This window comes from Theropithecus gelada, chromosome 6 (genome assembly GCF_003255815.1).
Source record: "Theropithecus gelada isolate Dixy chromosome 6, Tgel_1.0, whole genome shotgun sequence".
Classification (NCBI taxonomy): Eukaryota; Metazoa; Chordata; class Mammalia; order Primates; family Cercopithecidae; genus Theropithecus; species Theropithecus gelada.
In genome coordinates, this window is record NC_037673.1 from 16,770,477 (window position 1) to 16,793,707 (window position 23,231).

The 23,231-nt window shown below is 43.6% G+C and overlaps 1 protein-coding gene across 2 annotated transcripts in view; it reads right to left on the bottom strand.

The window, feature by feature from the left end:
- MYO10 (myosin X) overlaps positions 1–23,231 on the bottom strand; it is a 276,883-nt gene that overhangs the window by 74,360 nt on the left and 179,292 nt on the right. For both annotated transcript variants that reach the window (XM_025387276.1, XM_025387279.1), the window contains exons 18-19: positions 19,779–19,887; positions 16,257–16,337 (exon numbers count right to left, since the gene is read on the bottom strand). In XM_025387276.1, coding sequence (XP_025243061.1) covers positions 16,257–16,337; positions 19,779–19,887 — 190 coding nt within the window. The remainder of the gene's footprint in view (positions 1–16,256; positions 16,338–19,778; positions 19,888–23,231) is intronic.

The following is a 23,231-nucleotide window of genomic DNA, read 5'->3' on the forward strand; positions in this document are numbered from 1 at the left end:
CATTCAATCCCTACAGTGGCAAAAGCATCTCATTTTAAATTTCATTTATTTGATTATGCTATTGAGAACTTCAAGTAATTTTATATTTCACCTTTTGCAAATTTCTTGTTTATGTTTTTTACTCATTTTTCTACTAAAACATGTTGTTCTCTTATTGATTCATGAAAGCTCTTTATATATTAAAGCTATACGTCCATTGTTATACATTGTGTATATATATATCTTGTTTGCTGTTGGCTTTAATGAGGGCAGTTTGGCTATATATACATAAAAGTCATAACAATGTGCATATTCTGATTGGCAAGTACGCTTTCAAGAATTTACCTTAAGGAGAAAGTATTTGTGCACATGAAAAATACAGCACCATTATTTGCAACAACAAATAAACAATCTAGTAATAGAAATCTGACTTGAAAGTATAGTCATTGACAGAATTTTGTAGTCATGAAAAAATGCATAAGAATGTTTCAAGATTTATTAAGTTAAAAAAAAAGTAGGTTACAAAATTAAGGTAAACTATGATCCCTATTTAAAGGGAAAAAAGTATATATGCAACAAATATAAACAGGGTTGTCTCTGGCTGGTAAAACTATGGGTAACTTATTTTTGAAACACTTCACAATATATTTCCCAAATATTTTACAATCAGTAGCAACTGTCTTTATATTGGGGAGGGGTGAATGCAAACCCCAGCAACAAATGCGGTAGTTTTTTTATTATTGTTACTATTCTTTGTCGCATATTTTTGAGGGCCAGAGAAAGAACTTGCCCAAGAAAAAAAACAAGGAAAGTACCCCTAGGATGAAGAACAGAGTGAAATGCTGAAGAGCTAATGAAGCAGAGCAGACCATCTGCACAGATGAGAGAAGACCCAGGGGAGCTTCAGACCCTGATCTTGAGAACCGTAGTCTAGCCCTAACCCCCGGTCTCCAGTCTCAAACCTGGCCCCTCTGCTCAAGTCTCCCAAGGGAGTGACAGCTGGGAGGGAGGCTGATGCGGATTTGGGAATTGGTCCTTTGTAGCTGCTGGGGGAGCAAAGTGAGCTTTAGAACAAAGTCACTACCAGAAAGCACACACCGAGGGGGCTGCCCGTGAAAATGTTAATTCAGGGCGGCTGATGCTTAGAGGGGAAAAAAAATAGTCTGTATGAGCTAGACGGACAGGGGTGGGAGGGGGGGGGGGGGGGGGGAGGAGGGAAGGGATTTGCTCAAAATGGGAGCAGGAGTGCCATTCAGATAGGACATGATTCCATAAGTTCATCAGGATAAGCCAAAGTAAAAATGCGGTGGCGGAAGCTGCAGTTATGTACACCCCATTTTAGCAGTTGGCACCTCCCGGGAGGGAAGCAGACCAACTGGGGTCTCCTCTCTAATTGCACCACCTTCCCGTACATATCTTTCAGCCACCAAGGCATTCAGCAGAAAGGGGGAAGCACTTCTGTATTCCATCATTCAAGCCCCCCTCGCAAGCAGCAACGTGGTTTCGGACCTGAGGACCCACATACGTAAACTAAACAGAAGTGAGGGATGAGAAAACCAGTTTAACGTTGTAAGAGAGGTAGAAAATATGTGGCATTTTCCCATACATGACTTACCTTTGCCTCTTTCTTAGGAGGGTAATAAGTGTGTGTCAGATTAAGTACTCTGAAAAACTGATGGCAAAAAAAAAAACCCCAACATTCTCATACTTGGTTTTCGCTTAGCACCAGAAATCTTATCTATGCGACAAAAGCAGGTTTAGCCTGGTAGCAGCCAGTCACGTGATTATTCATTTCTTTTAAATGTAACTCAATTTAATATGAAAGACCACTTTCACAATGAAAACATCTCCCCCCAGGGCACATTTAGCAACTGAATAGACATCAACTGAACACCATTCCTACAACGGGGTGGAGGCAGAGATTAGCATTTCAGTCACTATTTTGTTCTTTCTTTGGGGACCTCTACTTCGGGGAGTAAAGAGAATCCCAACAAAATGTGCCTCATCAAGTTTTTCCAGGCCGATTGCAAAATTCCATCGTGTGTGCTTGTGTGAAATAAGCACATGATGTTCAACAGATGACCATTCAACTCCGGTAACTTCTCACGTAGTCCATACTTGCGTATGAACAGGTTTATAATGTGATTAAAAAAGAGGTTTTTCTTGTGCAGATTTCTTTAAAGGTTCCTATAAAGCACAAGGCAGGGAAAAACTGGATGACTGCAGCGTATAAACTCTTAAAGAAAACTACTTTGAAATAAATTCAAACAAAAGAAACCACCAATTTCCCCCTTCAACCTAGTATTAAAAAAGAATTTTTCCTATAAAAGGTTTATAAAAGAATGCCATATGAAAAAACATTGCATTATCAACGCCTTAACTGATGAGTGAATTGTGTCCTTCCTTTTTACAAAAAAAATTTGTAGTTCCAACTCGTACATGCAATCAAAATCAGCACTTACCCGTTTGTAAACACTTCCGTGCCTGGAGAAACAGCAAAATCTGTTTCCCGTGTATGATCTCTGCACTTTTACAATACCATAACCAGGGCAAGTGACATGAAACTTTAAAGCAGAACAAGAAAGAAAAAAACCCCTACCTTGGGTTTTCTTTCACCCCTTCAGTTTTTGTCCACTGTAAATGGCTGCATCTTTAGCAGTCCGGGCAAGAGCATCTAAGCTGACAGACACAAAAATGGGCTTTCTTCGGCTGGCTGGTGTTCCCAGCCTTTTATGTGGTGTCTTGGGCCGTGCTGCTTAATTCATTCCTGATTCTACTCAAAGAAGTCCAGCCTGGCAAGGCTGACGTGATAGGAACTGCCGAAGACACTTTTGACTGCAGGGGCAAACTAACCATCATGCATGCATCAACAAATGTGTGATTACATTTCAGGGCCCAAAGATTCCTGATTTTAAAAGTCAATCAATAATTTAAAAAAAAAAGTCCCAGAACAAAATCAAGCAGTTTAGTTGTGATCTTGGAAAATCCACCCAGAGAACAAGAACACCACTCTTTGCTTGTGCTGAGCTTCACTCACTGCAATTTCTCCTGGTCTCTACAGAGCTCTGCTGAATAGTTTCCATGACAACTTGGTAAACAGGATGGAAGTGACCACTGAGGGGTTTACTGGGATTGTTTTGTTTAGGGAGAAGAATGCTTGCTTTAAATGCTTCCTTTACTAAAATTTCCTCCAAAAGTAAAAAGGCAGCTTTTTACAGGTCTTCTGTATGAGATGTTTTCAAAAGTCAAAGATGCTGGCAACGGGTGCTCCAGGTGCAGGAGACAGTCAAAACAACAGGGGACATGAGTGGCAATCAAAAAACTAGGAAGGGCCGAGAGGCACGGTGGCTCATGCCTATCATCCCCGCACTTCAGGAGGCCTCAGTGGGGGTATCACCTGAGGTCAGGAGTTCGACACCAGCCTGGCTAACATGGTGAAATCCCGTCATATAAAAATTAGCCAGGCATGGTGGTGGGTGCCTCTAATCCCAGCTACTCAGGAGGCTGAGGCAGGAGAATTGCTTGAAACCAGGAGGCGGATGTTGCAGTGGCTGAGATCACACCCCTGCACTCCAGCCTGGGTGACAAAGAGCAAGACTCAGTCTCAAAGAAAAGAAAAAAAAAAAAAGAAAAGAAAAAAAAAAAGAAAAGAAAAGGAAAAAAAAAAAAAAAAGGCCAGGTGTAGTGGCTCACGTCTGAAATTCCAACACTTTGGGAGGCTGAGGTGGGCGGATTGCCTAAGGTCAGGAGTTCGAGACCAGCCTGACCAGCAAGGGGAAACCCCATCTCCACTAAAAATACAAAATTAGCCAGGCGTGGTGGCGCATGCCTATAATCCCAGCTACTTGGCATGCTGAGGCAGGAGAATCACTTGAACCCGGGAGACAGAGGTTGCAGTGAGCCGAGACTGTCACTGTACTCCAGCCCAGGCAAGAAGAACAAAACTCTACCTCAAAAACAAAACAAAACAAAACAAAACAGAAAACCAGGAAGGATTATGGAATGCCAACGAGGTGCTTTCCAGTAAGTACCCAGAGGAAATGGAACCATCCCCAAAGACTAACCGAATGCACAGAGGAGTGGAAGGGGCAGACAACCTAGATAATTCTAAAATGTCCGAACAGTTGATGCTTCTGCCCTCTCTATTCTTCCACTAATCTTGTCCATATCATTCACCACTTCTATTGTGAGCAACAGAAACTTCATTCTCGGCTGGGCATGGTGGCTTACATCTGTAATCCCAGCACTTTGGGAGGCCGAGGTGGGTGGATCACCTGAGGTCAGGAGTTCAAGACCACCCTGGCCAACATGATGAAACCCCATCTCTATTAAAAATACAAAAATCGGCTGGGCATGGCAGTGCACACCTGTAGTCCCAGCTACTCGGGAGGCTGAGGCAGGAAAGTTGCTTGAACCCGGGAGGCAGAGGTTGCAGTGAGCACACATTGTACCACTGCACTCTAGCCTGGGTGACAGAGTGAGACTCCATCTCAGGAAAAAAGAAAAAAGAAAAAAGAAAAAAAACCTTCATTCTCAATGCTTCACCCTTTGACCAGGGAATCAGAAACCTCCCATTCTTATAGAATATGACTTGGAAAAAAATGTTCATCACATTATGAACAGATAATAAACATCTGGCATTTTGACATCTGACAGTACTTATTTGTCAAAGTCAAAGAACCACACAACACAGATGGTGGACTCCTAATGTAAATTTTGGACTTTAATGATAATGTAGCAATACTACTTTATTATAACAAATGTACCACATTCGTACAAGATGTTAATAAAAGGGAAAATGGTGGTGGAGGGGGGTAGTGTGGAAATGGTCTGTAGTATATGCTCAAATTTTCTGTAAATATTTAAATGTTCTTTAAAAAAGTCTAGTAATGTTAAAAATCAAGATAAAAATGTCCATCCCATTAATGCCAAAGACTAAAGGAAAAATTTTTTAAGGTTCCTTATGACAATCTATCAGAAGTGATTTAAAACTCAACTCTAAAGAGAAAACGTCTTAAAATAGTTAGATTTTCCTGTGACTCAGCTTAAATTTGGGATTAAACTTGTTAGGACAAAATAAGTGGTAAAAATATGAACATATAATGTAAGTACAGGTTATTTCACACAGTAACACGTAGCTGTATCATGTACCCATAACCTCACTTAATACACATAACCACCCTCCTCAGTAGGTACTGTCAATACACACACGTTAAACACAGGGAAAGAATGCCCCGCCACATTGCAGTAGTGATGAGACCTGAGAGAAACCCAGGTGCACACCTTTCATCTCCTGCATCAGTGGCTTCATGGGCTCCTCTGCACCTGGGTGGCTGTGCAATACTCTTCCCATGCCAACGGGATTATGGTGTATCACAATGTGCCAGACCCAGAGCACCCCGACACCCTGCGTCTCAGCAGGCATGGTGCAGGGCTTCCTGTGCCCTTGGTGCAGGACACGAAGGACTGAGTCACCCAGGCCCTGCAGGTGACTAAGCAGGCTTGCAGAGGGAGCAGTGGCTGGGGCTGAGGAACAGGTCAGGTAGTGGTCAATGCAGCTGTGGGAAAACAGTCACAAAGGATGAAACAGAAAATGAAAACAAACAACATGAAAGCAAACACAGGCAGTAAAAAGGTAAGCAAAGCTCTAAAAAAAAAAAATCCTAATCACCCACAAGAGCTTTGAGATGGTGTTGCATGTGTTGATGTTTAAACAAAAATTCCGAGACAAAATTATGCTCAGAGGCCGTTTACTGGAGCAGGAAAATGTATTCTTATTAAGAGCTTAAAAATACTTGACACACTCCTATGAATGAATATCTGACATTTTCATGTTAATCTCAAATGGCCAGAACAAGAGCAGTGAAAATGGAAGATGCAGAAATGCAGACTTCATTCATTACAATTAAGACCTTTCCCAAGCTGGGTGCTGTGGCTCATGCCTGTAATCCAGCACTTTGGGAGGCTGAGGCGGGTGGATCACCTGAGGTCAGGAGTTTGAGACTAGCCTGGCCAACATGGTGAAACCCCATCTCTACTAAAAATACAAAAGCGTGGTAGCGGGCGTCTGTAATCCCAGCTACTCTGGAGGCTGAGGCAAGAGAATTGCTTGAATCCAGGGCAGGTGGAGGTTGCAGTAAGCCAAGATGGTGGCAATGCACTCCAGCCTGGACCAAGAGCGACACTTCATCTCAAAAAAAAAAAAAAAAAAGAAAAGACCTTTCCCATGAACAATAATGGCTTAAAAAACAAAAATTAAAAAGCAGACCAGGCGTGGTGACTCACATCTGTAATCCCAGCACTTTGGGAGGCCAAAGTAGGAGAATCACTTGAGGCCAAAAGTTTGAGACCAGCCTGGGCAATACAGTAAGATCCCGTCTCTATGAAAAATTTAAAAAATGAGCCAGGCCCAGTGATGGCCTATGCCTGTACTCCCAGCTACTTGGGAGGCTGAGGCAGGAGATTGCTTGAGCCCAGAAGTTCAAGGCTTCTGTGAGTTACGATGGTGTCACTATGCTCAAGCCTAAGAACTCTCAAAAATCAAAAAACTAAAATCAAAAAATTAAAAAAGCACCTGGCTACCTTTAAGTGTAAGGAAAGATTAAATTCTCTGTTCCTGAGGGTTCCTTAGGAAAAGGGAGGATGATCCCTTTATGTAACGTTTGAGAGACAGAACTAGATCATATTTCCTCAACTCTTAATGCAAACATGTTCCCAAGTGGACATGCCTGAAACTGGGATGTGTCTCAGGCATGCTGTTGTTATAGGAAAGGGGTCCCGGTCCAGACCCCAAGAGAGGGTTCTTGGATCTCATGCAAGAAAGAATTCAGGGTGAGTCTGTAGGGTAAAGTGAAAGCAAGTTTATTAAGAAAGTAAAGGAATAGGCCGGGTGCGGTGGCTCACGCCTGTAATCCTAGCACTTTGGGACGCTGAGGTAGGCAGATCACCTGAGGTCCGGAGTTCAAGACTAGCCTGACCAACATGGAGAAACCCCATCTCTAGTGGCGCATGCCTGTAATCCCAGTTACTTGGGAGGCTGAGGCAGGAGAATGGCTTGAACCCGGGAGGCAGAGGTTACTGTGAGCCAAGATCATGCCACTGCACTCCAGCCTGGGCAACAAGAGTGAAACTCCATCTTTAAAAAAAAAAAAAAAAAAAAGAAAATAAAGGAATAAAAGAATGGCTACTCCATAGACAGAGCAGCCCCAAGGGCTGCTGGTTGCCCATTTTTATGTTTATTTATTAATGATATGCTAAACAAGGGATACATTATTCATGCCTCCCCTTTTTAGACGATATAGGGTAACTTCCTGAGGCTGCCATGGCATTTGTAAACTGTCATGGTGCTGAAGGGAGTGTCACAGTGAGGAGGATCAGAGGTCACTCTCGTGGCCATCTTGGTTTTGGTCAGTTTTGCCCGGCTTCTTTACTGCAACCTGTTTTATCAGCAAGGTCTTTATGACTTGTATTTTGTGCTGACCTCCTATCTCATCCTGTGACTTAGAATGACTACGTCTGGGAATGCAGCCTAGTAGGTTTCAGCCTCATTTCACCCAGCTCCTATTCAAGATGGAGTTGCTTTGGTTCAAATGCCTCTGACGCTATCACCCAAGCAGCCACCATGCTGCAACCAGTGCCCAGATATGAATGAATTTCTTTTTTTTTTTTTTGAGACGGAGTCTTGCTCAGTCGCCCAAGCTGGAGTGCAATGGCGCGATCTCGGCTCACTGTAAGCTCTGCCTCCCGGGTTCACGCCATTCTCCTGCCTCAGCCTCCGGAGTACCTGGGACTACAGGCGCCTGCCACTACACTTGGCTAGTTTTTTTTATTTTTAGTAGAGATGGGGTTTCCCCGTGTTAGCCAGGATGGTCTCGATCTCCTGACCTCGTGATCCGCCTGCCTCAGCCTCCCCAAGTGCTGGGATTACAGGCGTGAGCCACCACACCCGGCCTGTAAGTGAATTTCATCATACTTTTTGTACTATCTTTGCAAATTATGGACACTACTGCCACTCCTCTCATCAAGTCCAGCTGTCCTTTAAGTGGAGTTGAAATATCACACTACAGATTTACCAGTGAAACAGAAAGTTATTTTATCTGCAAAAAGGCCTGGAAACAGAAAGGCAAGGTGCCTATTTGTGGTGGATGAATGACCTCCATTTCATACTTTCTGCAGAGCCACGAGCAAGAGCTAAGTGATAAGAAATCATTGTGCTCTGCTGTAATCAGTGGTGCCTTTGCTTCCACAGTGACAGGAAACAAGGATGCATTTTACACTCACGGAATTTAGATTCTGTGAAATATGGCAATAGATAATGTTTGGGCTGAGTGAATAGTCTATAATTCCAGAAAGTTCCATCTCAATGTTAAAATCGAATGTTTAATTAACCTTTCCGTTTAAACCTTGTCACGTGGTGGATCCTCACACCCAGACTCCCTGCCCAGTTGTGGCAGATAACAAAGGCCTGTGGGGGAAAGCCCCATTTGGAGATGGGGATATTTGTATATGAAGCATCAGCCTCCAGACCAAGAAGTATTTGTGAATGAGCCCGTGATGCTGTGCTTGGCTGTTCCAGAGGGCCCTGAACCTGAGGGGGGCTATGTCTAGACGGTGTGAGCTGAGGGAGCTAGCTAGACAGGGTGAAGGAACATGTCAGCATAGAAAGATTGATACACATTAAAGACACCACCCCAATACTGATCAACTGGCAATGCCCGGGTATCCTGCGACTACACAAATCAAAGATGATCAGAAAAGCATGCCAAAAATAAAATAAATTAAATCAACTAAAACAGACCTGTGGCAATAGGATTAAAGATGGCGCATACGTTTTTATCCTTCGCACAGTTGAGCGCTCACACACCACAAGCAATGTCTACAATGTACCATGATGAGCAACTCCACGTTACTGAGCACCTATAAATAGTCTGGACCCCGAGGTGTGCAGCAGGAAGCAAAGGCTGAGACAGGCCCTGCAGAGCTGCACGTGCTCAGGTCTTCTATATTCACTAAACATGTTATTCACAAACTAGCATTAGGGCAGAGAGACCAAAGTCAAAACTTAGTAAGACTGAAGAGAAATAAGATGCATAAAAGAAGATAGAAAAAGATACAGGAAGAAAAAAAAAGAGAAAAATATATAGGAAGAATAACATGGGACCCAAAATTCAAGGCCAGAAATATGTCACATTATCATCAGAACTTTTTAAAGAAATATTTCGTCTTTGCTTTTTTTCTTTGAAACAGGTCATACAGGCTGGAGTGCACTGGTGCAATCTTGGCTCACTGCAACCTTGACCTCCCAGGCTCAGATGATCCTCCTACCTCAGCCTCCCAAGTAGCTGGGGCTACAGGTGCACACCACCATCCCTGGCTACTTTTTGTTTTTTGCTTTTTTTGGGGTTTTTTTTTTTTGAGACACAGTCTCACTCTCACCTAGGAGAGAGTGCAGCGGTGTGATCTCAGCTCACTGCAACCTACACCTCCTAGGTTCAAATAACCCTTGTGCCTTCAGTCTCCCAAATAGCTGGGGATACAGGTGCACACTATCACGCCCAACAAATTTTTGTATTTTTGGTAGAGACAGGGTTTCACCATGTTGGCCAGGCTGGTCTCGAACTCCTGGCCTCAAGTGATCCGCCCACCTCGGCCTCCCAACGTGCTGGGATTACAGGTGTGAGCCACCACTCCCAGCCAATTTTTATTTATTTATTTTTTTTATAGAGACGGGTTTTGCCACGTAGCCCAGGCTGGGCTATAACTTCCGGACTCAAGTCATCTGCCTGGCTCCCAAAGTGCTAGGACTACAGGTGTGAGCCATCGCTCCTGGTCAAGTCTGAAATAAAGAAAGGGAATAAAGAAAGGAAGAAAGAAAAGAAAAGGAGGGAGAGAGGGAGGGAGGGAGGAAGGGAGGGAGAAATGGCAGGCAGCACCTGGATTACATAAATATAAATCCAAAGGAGGAAATGTGCTAGATTCATTAAATTCATTCATCATATTATGACACCTCTGGAAACAAAAGGCTCCAGCTTCCATACTGTCTGCACGGAGCTCTCACGGCATGGTGTGGTCAGGAGCTGTCTAGGATGTTGTCAACCTGAGGGGCTGAGTCTGACCTAAGAAGGAGCCCCATGGAAGAGAGGAATACAAGTCATCAGGACTCATTTATGTGAAAGGAGCTGACATCCCCCCAAAGTCCTTGACAGAAGACCCCTGTGTGAGACGGTTTACGCACCCTCATCTTCATCCTTGTGTCTTGGGGTACAGATAGACGGGGCTGCAAGATCGACAGCCCACAAGGCTCACGTGACCTCCCTAACTCCACTCCACGTCTCCAGCTTCCTTCTCTCACTTGATATTCCATTTTCCAGCAAATGTGGCTGCATGGAAACTCTCGCCTTGCTGGTTTCCCTCCTCTGGGGCCTGGTCTTCAGCCTTCCCCAGCACAGGCATCACTCCCTTCTTCCCTTCAGTAAACCTTACTCCATGCCGCACGTGGGGGCTCCCAGCACTTTGGGAGGCTGAGGTGGACAGATCACTTGAGGTCAGGAGTTCAAGACCAGCCTGGCCAACATGGCGAAAACCCGTCTCTACTGAAAATACAAATATCAGCTGGGCGTGCTGGCACATGCCTGTAATCTTAGCTACTCGGGAGGCTGAGGCAGGAGAATCGCTGGAACCCAGGAGGTGGAGGTTGCAGTGAGCTGAGATCGCACCACTGCACTCCTGTCTGGGTGACAGAGAGACTCCATCACAAAAAAAAAAAAAAAAAAAAAAAAGATAAACCTTATCCCAAGAGGCTATTTGGGCTACAGGCCTTCTTCTGCCAGACCCCAGTCCCAGAAACATTAGGTGATTAGGCCCCTGCCTTTTTGGAGAAAGCTGGACGAATCTTTGAGGACATTGTTCTGTCAAGTCAAAGACTTAAAGATGCTGCTGCTGGGACCCATGACATTTCCCTCCTAGAACCTGCATCCTGGACACAGCAAACCTAAAGACAGAACAGGGAGGAGAGCCCGCCAGACGTGTTCCCAGAGGCAGCCCAGGCTGAATCTGCAGGTAACTGCTGGCAACTGGTTCTCACACCCCACAAGGTGTTCCTGATATGTATCAGTCAGTTCCCTTCTTTAATTCTGCCCTGAACCTCCTCGGGGCTTTTCTGAAGAATGTTAATGAGAGACTTTTCTGCCTGGAACTTACTTGCTAAAACACCAGGTAGGGACACCCTTGGGGAGAGTCTGATGACGAAAAGCAGGTTTTCTATCTTACAGAAATCTGTGGTTGGCCGGAGCACTTTTGGGTGCCACTGCTACTGCCCAAACAAATCACAATCAAAAAAGCTGAAAGTCCTCATGACCAACTAAAACTCGTCGAATGCAGAAGTCTACCCTTGGTGAACTCTGAAAACTCCAAGCTCAGCGGAGGGTTACACCCAATGCCAAGGCCCGGGGCAGACTGGCATGTCTCAGGAGGCAGGCTTTTCTAGCTGCTTCCTCACTGAGCGCCAGTGAGGCTAGCAAAGTGCCTTCTATACAATACCCAAGATTAGTAAAAGGCTGTTTACAGAAAAAGAAAAAACCCCACATATTGTGACGGCTGCATTGACATATGCATTCAGCATTTGAGTTATTGAGTTACACTCCTTCTTTGCACCTGTTTTTCAAAACAATACATAGAAAACCCAAATTAAAAAAAAAAATTAACAATCCAAACAAAAGCTTACAAAGGATTTCTAGATTCTTTAGCCCCAGATGCACGTTCTGGGGTTCAAACACTTTGCAAGGAGGAGAGGCAGCCTGTCCTAATAGCCACTGTGGGTAAAGGGGCTATGCTCCCACTAGCCCAGCGAATGTGGGAGTCTTGAATCTACTCCTGAAGGCACAAAAGCAGCTACAGGTGTTTCTGTTGTTCTAATGCTACAGGTCTCTAGGTTATGGACTTTACAGCTGCCATTATTATGTCTTTATGATAAAACACACATTAAAAAAATACTTCTGGCTAGGCTCAGTGGCTCACACCTGTAATCCCAGCACTTTGGGAGGCTGAGGCAGGCAGATCACCTGAGGTTCCAAGATCACCTCTTGGAACACGTCCGGCTGGCTCTCCTCCCTGTTTGAGACCAGCCTGACCAACACGGAGAAACCCCATCTCTACTAAACATACAAAATTAGCCGGGCATGGTAGTGCATGCCTGTAATCCCAGCTACTCAGGAGGCTGAGGCAGGAGAATTGCTTGAACCCGGGAGGTGGAGGTTGCAGTGAGCCAAGATCGCGCCACTGCACTCCAGCCCTGGCAACGAGCAAAACTCTGTCTCAAACAAAACAAAACAAAACAAAAACTTCTATATTTGCTAAAACCCATGCTCCTTGCTTCTGAATAATGCACAAAATACCTAAATACACACATATTTGAATACAACCTCCCAAGTCCTTTGGTGGACTGTGACTGGAGAGGAAAATGAGGTGAGGAGAAACTGTCTCATCCCTTCACACTGAAAATACACATTTCCCCATCTCTGGAGAGGAAGAAGGCAAGATTTTTCCTGTGAAATTTCTAGAAGACTCTATCTTTGGATTAAACAAAAAATGTATAAGGAACTCTCAATAAAGGTCATTTGCATACATGTCACAGAACATAATAGGCAGTGACAGTTCAATATTTCCAATGGTACCAAATGAATGCTAATCGAGCCATAGCTATATTGCCATAATCAAATTAGCGTCTCCATTTACCATCACACCTACATTTTAGGCCTCAGACAAGTCAGCTCTTGTGCCTCTGTCTTCACTTGCTGAGTGCCTTTATTTTTTTCACTTTTTTGAGATGGAGTCTCACTTCGTTGCCCAGGCTGGAGTGCAACGGCGCGATCTCGGCTCATGGCAACCTCCGCCTCCCAGGTTCAGGCAATTCTCCTGCCTCAGCCTCCCGAGTAGCCAGGATTACAGGCATGTGCCACCAAACCTGGCTAATTTTTGTTTTTGAGTAGAGATGAGGTTTCACCATGTTGGTCAGGCTGGTCTCCAATTCCACTCGCCTTGGCCTCCCAAAGTGCTGGGATTACAGGCGTGAGCCACCGCCCCCAGCCTTCTGAGTGCCTTTAAAAGGGCACCAAGACATTCTTTGAAAGGTTTCTATAGCCTATCACTGGGGCGTTATTAATTAGTGTCTGCCATATTTCAGGACATGTAAAGTGAGCCAATACAAATAAAAACCTGAGGTTGTGTTAGTTCATTTTCTAAATGCAAAATCCAAAGCAACTAGGTACTATCAAATCTCAGCATGGAAAAATAAGGTCGGTTCTGCAACATTCTGGCTGAACTGCTTCCAAGCAGGCCTAATTTCAAAAGCTAGTACAATTCGAAGGAAAAACTAACTCTGTGCCATCTAAGAGAGAAAACAGAAACACTGGGGACTGAGTATTTCTTTTTTTTTTTTTTTTTTTTTTTTTGAGAAGGAGTCTTGCTCTGTCACCCAGGCTGGAGTGCAGTGGCCAGATCTCAGCTCACTGCAAGCTCCTCCTCTCGGGTTCACGCCATTCTCCTGCCTCAGCCTCCCAAGTAGCTGAGACTACAGGCACCCGCCACTTCGCCCGGCTAGTTTTTTGTATTTTTTAGTAGAGACGGGGTTTCACCGTATTAGCCAGGATGGTCTCGATCTCCTGACCTCATGATCCGCCCGTCTCGGCCTCCCAAAGTGCTGGGATTACAGGCTTGAGCCACCGCGCCCAGCCAAGGGACTGAGTATTTCAAACTGAAGTTTCTATCTTTATTATAGCACTGCCAGGGTGGGAATTTAAGATGCCTATGATTATAAAACTGTTTCACACCACAAAGAATGGCAAAAAAGCTTCCAATTAGACTATGGCTCACCAGAAACTGTGAGATGCATCCCAGCAACCAATACTTTATTTTTTAATTTTTATTTTTGAAATAGAGTCTTGCTCTGTCCCACAGGCTGGAGTGCAGTGGTGCGATCTCAGCTTACTGCAGTCTCTGCCTCCTGGGTTCAAGCAATTCTCCTACCTCAGTCTCCCAAGTAGCTGGGACTACAGACGTATGCCACCATGCCTGGCTAACTTTTGTCTTTTTAGTAGAAACAGGGTTTCACCACGTTGGCCAGGCTGATCTCGGACTTCTGACCTCAAGTCATCCACCCACCTCCCCGCCTCCCTAAGTGTTGGGATTACAGGCGTGAGCCACCACACCCAGCCAAACACCCAAGACCTTTTTTTTTTTTTTTTTTTTTTGAGACGGGGTCTCGCTCTGTCACCCAGGCTGGAGTGCAGTGGCCCCATCTCAGCTCACTGCAAGCTCCGTCTCCCGGGTTTATGCCATTCTCCCACCTCAGCCTCCCAAGTAGCTGGGACTACAGGCGCCCGCCACCACGCCCGGCTAGTTTTTTGTATTTTTTAGTAGAGATGGGGTTTCACCGTGTTAGCCAGGATGTCAAGACTTTAAAATGAGAAACAATCTTGCATGTTTGAAAGATGAAATATGGCCCTATCATCCTTATTGTAAAAAGGGGAGAGAACATCATCAGAAACTGACCAACTCCTGGGAGTCTACATCAAAAACCAAAGTCTACTTCTATTGTCTGGTAAACACTGCCCACCAGAGGGTACAAAGCAAACCAAGTGGAATATAAACCAGCTACATGACATAGTGTTATAAACAGAGAGATGTTCTCACATTAATTTCCTACATTATATCCCCAAAAAAGCTATGCATTTGTTTATATCGCAGTTTTTTTTGGTGATAACCTTAAATATGTTGACATACATTTGAAAAATGGAAAGATGGGTTACTTTTTAAACTACCAGAACCATCCACGTAAAGTCAGCACAGATCTTCTACAGAAAACCACTTTGTCACTTCAGGTCACACAAACACCAAATTCTCACCATCATACCTCCCAGTAAGGTAACAAAATGAACGGGTTACTTTCTCTTAAAGAGATGTCCGATTTTGCCTCTCTAGAAGACAGATAATACAACACTGTGGTTCTTTTTATTCTTTTTTTTTTTTTTTTGAAACAGAGTCTGGCTCTGTCTCCCAGGCTGGAGTGCAGCAGCGGATCTTGGCTCACTGCAACCTCCACCTCCTGGGTTCAAGTGATTCTTGTGCCTCAGCCTCCTGAGTAGCTGGGATTACAGGTGTGTGCCACCATGCCTAGCTAATTTTTGTATTTTTAGTACAGATAGGGTTTCACCATGTTGGCCAGGCTGGTCTCCAACTCCTGATCTCATGTGATCCGCCCACCTCGACCTCCCAAAGTGCTGGGATTACAGGCGTGAGCCACCGCGCCTAGCTACTGCGGTTCTTATAAGCATACATCTTTAAGCTATAAATCAGGAATTCACGTAATATTAAGCCAAGGCAATTGGTTGACAATATAAAAAATAAGATCCAGCATCAGTCAAGTTACCAGAATATAATCTCACGGGAAACAGTTCAGATGAGACTTTTTACCTTAAACCTTATGAGGATGGCATCTAGTTCTTTAACATTAGGAGTTCTTAAAATTACAATTTTGTAGGTGTTTTCTCAAGTAAGAAGCATTCCTAAGAGGCTGTTTGCTGAATCAAAGTAATTTAAATGTATTAACAATACTTTAAGACAAGCTACCTAATTAGCGGTGGATTTGGCGACTGCATATATGTAACACTATAGTTTCTTTGTTTAGGTAGCTCTTCCTTTTTAAACTCACATTCTTTCTAATCGGATTATGAAATTAAAAAGTTAGAATCAAAGAGACAAGACATTAATACTTATGACAACCTTTAGAGTATCTTCTAATTAGTTATAATCAACTATTTAAAGTACTTAAAATCTAGCATTCCTACTTAAAGCCTCTTCATTATGTTTAAAATAACAATAAAGCAAAAAAGGAAAGAAAGAAAGACAAATAAAAACTTAAACAAAAAAATCTGCCACCACACATCAAATATTTCCTCTAAAAAGGTGTATCACACTCTGGAACTTTTCCCAAGAATTTTAAACCAAATGCTTAAAAAAAAAAAAAAAAAAAAGTAAAGGCTTCACAATGTTTCCTTTTAAAACAGATGTCCCTAAAGCTTAATAACATCACTCAAAAGCAGACTAACAGGCCCAAGGGACAAAGGGCACTTTTTCATTTAATGTCAAGTTATAATAATGTCATATCCATTTCCAACCATTTACAATGAAAGGACTTTGGAGAAACCAAATCTGTGAGTAACCACTCCAGGAGGCTGTGTCCCTCGAGACAGATCCCAGCCTAGGACTGACATCAATCTTACCTTCTGCATGTTTGGCTTGATACAGCGAACAAAGAAAGGATTAGAGGAGCTTAGCGTTGCCATTAAGGAATGCAGTGAGTCCTATTAGAAAGAAAAAGTATATGTTGATTTAGTCTCTTATTATGTCATTCTTTAAATTTCTCAGTACTCTAGGCACTTAGAAACAAGAATTTAAAAAACACAATATAAATCATAGGAGTAGTAACTTCGAGGTTTTCATTTTTTAATTGTCATTCTAATATAAAGATATTGAGTCAATGTATTAATTGAAATTATTCGATAACACACCAAACTCGTTTATCACTTCCTTTGAAATGGTACAATTTTAATAAACCATTCTGTCAACAAACAAAAATCATCGTAGGATATTTCAATGTTTAGTACAGAAAAACTGAGAAATAGCCACTCTTCCACTGTCATTATTCTTCCCAATTCATTAGTCCCATCGAAATGACAGTCTATGCCAGCACTTCACTGGCCTCTGAGCCACAGTCTCTCACTCTTACCTTCAAATCACCAGACTTACAGACTCCAGATCAATCTTTAATACTTTCTTTTCCAACTGTTCTTTTTTTTTTCCCAGAGTTTTTAACATTTACCAAAGCAGACAGAAGCATACAATGAGTTCTCATTACCAGCTTCAGCTCAGGGCTAATCTCATTTCACCTGATCCATACATACTATACCCACCCCTGTGGAAAAGCAAATCCCAGACATGATGTGATTTCATCCATCAGCATTTCAGCATGTAGGATTAAAGGCTAAACACTTTAAAGCACTGTGTAACCACAGTATCATCACACCTGAAGAGATCTGACATTAATTCCTTAAACTAACATTAAAATGTGCAGCGGTCTCACATTTCATATTAAAATGCTCAACTGTTTCAAATTTTATGATTTTTAAAAGTTTTATTTTATTGAAACAGGGTCTCACTCTGTCACCCAGGCTGCAGTGCAGTGGCATGATCACAGCTCACTGTAGTTTCAACCTCCCAGACTCAAGCGATCCTCCTACCTCAGACTCCGGAGTAGCTAGGACTACAAGGGCATGCCACCATGCCCGACTAACTTTTTAATTTTTTTGTAGAGGTGAGGCCTTGCTACGTTGCCCAGGCTGGTCTCGAACTGCTGGACTCAAGCAATCTTTCCATCTAAGCCTCCTAAAGTGCTGGGATTACAGGCTTGTGTCACCGTGCCCAGCCCATACATTTTAAAAGGTTTGTTCTTTTGCATCAAAATGCAAATATGGTCCATTCATTGTAGTTGGCTGATGCATCTTTTAAGTCTCTTTTAATCCATTGGCTTTCCCTCCAATTCTGTCTCTTTTTTTCTTCTCGTAACCTTGTTGAAGAAAACTGAACTGTCTAAACACTACATGGATTACTTACTTTTCCAGAAAACTTTTAAATTTCTCCCAGGACAAAACATCCTGACATTCACAGCCCTTCATATTCTGATACCAACTTAAATTCTCACGAGGTGTCCCGTCCAGCTGGTATTCTACTGTCTGTTGACAGTCCCCAGAGACAGGACTTGCCTCTCTGTGCCTGGGCTCTTCTCCTGCCTTCACCTGCACCTTGAAAACTCACCCACCCTTTTCCATTTCCTTCACTGCTAGTCCAGTTTAAAGTCTCAAACATTTCAAAAACTTTCCAAGGCTGGGTGCAGTGGCTCACATCTGTAATTCCAGCACTTTGGGAGGCTGAGGCAGAAGGATCGCTGGAGGCCAGATTTTCGAGATCAGCCTGGGCAACACAGTAAGACCCCATCTCAGTAAAACATCTAACAAATTAGCCAGGTATAAAATATTAGCCAGGCATGGTGGCGTGTGCCTCTAGTCCCAGCTGCTTGGGAGGCTGAGGCAGAAGAATCGCTTGAATCTGGGCGGTAGAGGTTGCAGTGAGCCAAGATCGTGCCATTGCATTCCAGCCTGGATGACAGAATGAGACTCCATCTTAAAAAGAGAAAAAAAAAAAAAAAAAAAGGGCCAGGTGCGGTGGCTCATGCCTGTAATCCCAGCACTTTGGGAGGCCGAGGCGGGCAGATCACGAGGTCAGGAGATGGAGACCATCCTGGCTAACACGGTGAAACCCCGTCTCTACTAAAAATGCAAAAAATTAGCCAGGCGTGGCGGCAGGCACCTGTAGTCCCAGCTACTCGGGAGGCTGAGGCAGGAGAATGGCGTGGACCCGGGAGGCAGAGCTTGCAGTTAGCCGAGATGGCACCACTGCACTCCAGCCTGGGTGGCCAAGCGAGACTTTCTCAAAAAAAAAAAAAAAAAAAAAAAAAAAGCCAGGTGTAGTGGCTTACAGCTGTAGTGCCAGCTACTCAGGGGAGAATCACTGGAGCCTGGGAGTTTGAGGCTGCAGTGAGGCGTGATTATACTACTGCACTCCAGTCTGGATGACAGAACAAGACCCTGACCACACACACACACGATGACAGAACAAGACCCTAACACACACACACACACACACACACACGATGACAGAACAAGACCCTGACACACACACACACACACACACACACACACACACACACACACACACACACACACACACACACAGCTTTCCCAGAAGTCCTGGCAAAACTGGCCTTCTAGAAAAAGAAAAATGAACACCTCTGCTGGAAGATTAAGAGCCTAGGACAAGGTAACTGACATCAATCTTATCTAACCAGGGGGAAAAAAATCCACATATGAGAAGAAATATATCCCATTTCCACATGAGCCTCTCAATACAAATCAGAGTGGTCCCAAATGGCCTTAAGAAGGTACCTATTTCAAAAGCTTAGAAGAAGTAGTCATTTATTTTCTAAAAAAGGATCTACCTGTTTTTATCTGACTCAGAGAAAAAGTCTATTTTATTTCCTTTTTCCTTTTTTTTTAGACAGAGTCTAGGTCTTACTCTGTCACCGAGGCTGGAGTGCAGTGGTGCAATCACAGTTCGCTGCAACCTTGATCTCCCAGGCTCAGGCAATCCCCCCACCTCAGCCTCCTGAGTAGCTGGGACCACAGGCATGCGCCACCGTGCCCACATAATTTTTGTATTTTTTGTAGAGACAGGATTTCACCATGTTGCCCCGGCTGGTTTTGAACCCCTGAGCTCAGGTGATCTGCCCACCTCGGCCTCCCAAAGTGCTAAGATTACAGGCGTGAGCCAAAACTCTATTTTATTTCTAAAGCACTATCTGGTTTAAAAGCATGATATAAAAGGAAACAAAATTAAATATTCTCATAGACCTCACATACACCCAAATCCTCTTTTCAATTCTTTATTTTTTTTTCTTTATTATTATTATACTTTAAGTTCTAGGGTACATGTGCATAACGTGCAGGTTTGCTACATATGTATGCTTGTGCCATGTTGGTGTGCTGCACCCATCAACTCGTCAGCACCCATCAACTCGTCATTTACATCAGGTATAACTCCCAATGCAATACCTCCCCCCTCCCCCTCTCTTTTCAATTCTTAAAAGCACAGTGACGATGGATTCCTCTAAGCCAGCAGTGAAAACGAACCTTGAACTGGGAGCTGACTGTAGGCCGCCGATGTTTGCTTCCACATTTCAAGGTATCCTGGTTGTTGCGGCTTGAAACATGTTCAAAAAGATCGTAGATAAAGTCAAATCTGTGTGAGGCAAGAGCAGGACGACAGTGAGGCACACACACCCATTATTAGGTGCAAGATGACTGTAATTAATGGTGCCCTTTCCCAATGATAATTTAAAGTAATACACCCTAGGCCTGGAAGAACTAAGACAGCTTCTGAAGATTTCAAACCAACCCCTGCCAAAGAGCTTTAGGCACTGAAAACACGTGGCAGTGTCACAGATCAGAGTCTGGCAGAGAAGGGGACTGGCATGACAGTGACAAAGGGTGGAATCTCACTTAGGAGCTCTGTGCTTTCTGGAATGCCACGGAAGCCTCTGTAGCCTCGGTCTCCTCACCTGCAAAAGTGAGATATTTGTTTTGCCCATCCTGCAGTGTTGCAAAGATTGAAGCAGTTAATGGATGGAAATGTGCCCCTGGGGAACACTAATTACAGGGTGAGGCAAGCAATGGTTCAAATCCTGTCTCCCCCACTTCCTAGCTGTGTTGGTTGGGCAAGATGTTTCATCTCTCTCTTAGCCTCAAGTTTTTCATCTGGAAAATGGAAGTAATTTTTGAATTTATCCCCTAATGCCAGGGTGAGAATGAAAGGGGGAACATGTATGTAAAAGGTAGAAAGCATGGTACCTGGGATATCATATATGTTGATGTTAGTTATTATCAAAAAGTTCTGTAAAATCCATTGCTACTATTAACAAGGTAAAAGTGAAAAGCTTCCCAATAATTTTTTTTTTTTTTAGACAGAGTTTCGCTTTTTCACCCAGGCTGGAGTGCAGTGGTGCGATCTCGGCTCTGCAACCTCTGCCTCCGGGGTTCCAGCTATTCTCCTATTTCAGCCTTCTGAGTAGCTGGGATTCCAGGCGCCTGTCATCAAGCCTGGCTAATTTTTTTATTTTGAAGTAGAGACGGGGTTTCACCATGTTGGCCAGGCTGGTCTTGAAACTCCTGACCTCAGGTGATCCACCCGCCTTGGCCTCCCAAAGTGCTACGATTATAGGCGTGAGCCACCACACCCAACCTTCAATAATTTTTAAATCTTCCTTGCATGGAAGGTATCATGGGCTACGGAGCTGGCGGGTTAGTGGCTTCACTGTCGCCAAGACAGTCGGGGAAGACTTCTGAGCATCTGTCTCCCCAAAAGCGGCAATATTAGACCTTTCCCTGGTTGCTTCTTGCTTCGCCCCAACCTTTTTCATTTTTGTTCTCGGGTTCTCTTTAATGCTTACTCTTTGAAGTTCTCTAACTGTGCTTTGAGGTCTTTGGAGAAAAGCTTTGGTTCCATTAATATGTCACAGATGTCAAAGGTGAAAGCGAGTGAAGCAAGCGAACAGCCCCAGCTCCTCGGTTTGTAAAGGGAAACCTGGGGTCGAGACAGGAAGTTCTTTACCCCTCAGAAAACTGCTTCATGCCAGCACAGAGGCAGCTGGTGAAACTCCACCTCGCTGGTCTCCAGGCCTGCAATCTTTTCACCTCGACAAACTGCCTCTACTTAACATCAATACAGGGCTTTTATTTAAACGTATTGCATTAAATCGCATTAAACTAAGAAACTGCTTTGACAGCATGCTATGGTGTTTTTTAAACACCCATCATTTTTACAGGTGTAAAAACTCACCTAAAAATAAAATAGCTAACAATGTTGTAAATAGCGATTCCTCACACAGAAGAGTTAAAATAAGTTTGAAGATCAAATGTTTCAAATTCTGAGTTTCTAGGCTGATACTACCTTATATGGGCTCCCTTTGTCCCAATTCATTTCTATCTAAGTGACAGGTGGCCATCTAGTATTTACATTTCAAAAAGTAGTACAGCTTTCAAACTTTCTTGCTTTTCCTTCCTTAGATATTAAAAATGTGTTTTTGTTACAGATTCCCATCAGATCCAACACAGGTGCTGTCTTTCTCTCTTACAAAGCCTCCTAAAAATACGACACTTCCGCCAGGCGTGGTGGCTCATGCCTGTAATCCCAGCACTTTGGGAGTCCGAGGCAGGTGGATCACGAGGTCAGGAGATCGAGACCATCCTGGCTAACACGGTGAAACCCCGTCTCTACTAAAAATACAAAAAAATTAGCCGGGCGTGGAGGCGGGCGCCTGTAGTCCCAGCTACTCGGGAGGCTGAGGCAGGAGAATGGCGTGAATCCGGGAGGCGGAGCTTGCAGTGAGCTGAGATTGCGCCACTGCACTCCAGCCTGGGCCACAAAGCAGACTCCATCTCAAAAAAAAAAAAACAAAAAACAAAACAAAAACAAAATAGGACACTTCCTGGTCTAAAATATACAAATAGCTAAACTAATCACTGAAAGTTTGTGTGTTTTCTTTATTGATTTAATGGTGAAAATTTATAATTCATGAATGAATAAATGAATATGTAATAAATTTATAATTATAGCTGAATTAAGGCATATTTTACTAACTAGAGACACAGGAGTCCATAAAACCAAGGCTGAAATCAACCACACAGCTCTAAGCTCCCCATGAAGAAAGCAGGTCACACTGCTTAAGATCTTAGGCTCTCAAGCCAACCAGACCAGATCAAAACTGGAATTGATGGCTCACTGGTTACCAGTTGAGAGGTCTTGGGGAAGTCACTTAACAGCTTTAACTGCTCCAAGCCTCAGTTTCCTCATCTGCATAAAAGAGGACTAATAACAGTACATTACTTATGCCTCTGAGGTTGGTTTATTTCAGTACCTCACTAAACGGCAGTCATTGCTTGTATTATTATTTTTTTTTTTTTTTTTGAGACAGAGTCCCAGGTTCATGCCATTCTCCTGCCTCAGCCTCCTGAGTAGCTGGGACTGCAGGCGCCTGCCACTATGCCCAGCTAATTTTTTGTATTTTTAGTAGAGACGGGGTTTCACCGTGTTAGCCAGGATGGTCTCGATCTCCTGACCTTGTGATCCGTCTGCCTCAGCCTCCCAAAGTGCTGCAATATTACAGGCATGAGCCACTGCACCAAGTCTGCCTGTATTATTATTATTAATTTTTTTTTTTTTTTGAGACAGAGTTTCACTCTTGTCACCCAGGCTGGACTGCAATGGCACAATCTTGGGTCACTGCAACCTCCACCTCCCACGTTAAAGCAATTCTCCTGTTTCAGCCTCCCAAGTAGCTGGGATTACAGGTGCCTGCCACCACGCTTGGCTGATTTTTGTATTTTCAGTAGAGATGGGGTTTCTCTATGTTGGCCAGGTTGGTCTCAAACTCCTGACCTCAGGTGATTTGCCCACCTTGACATCCCAAAGTACTAGGATTACAGGCGTGAGCCACTGTGCCCGACCTTGCTTGTATTATTATGTTATACTTTTGAGTTATTTCTTTTTTTTTTTTTTTTTTTTTTTTTTTTTTTTTTTTTTTTTTT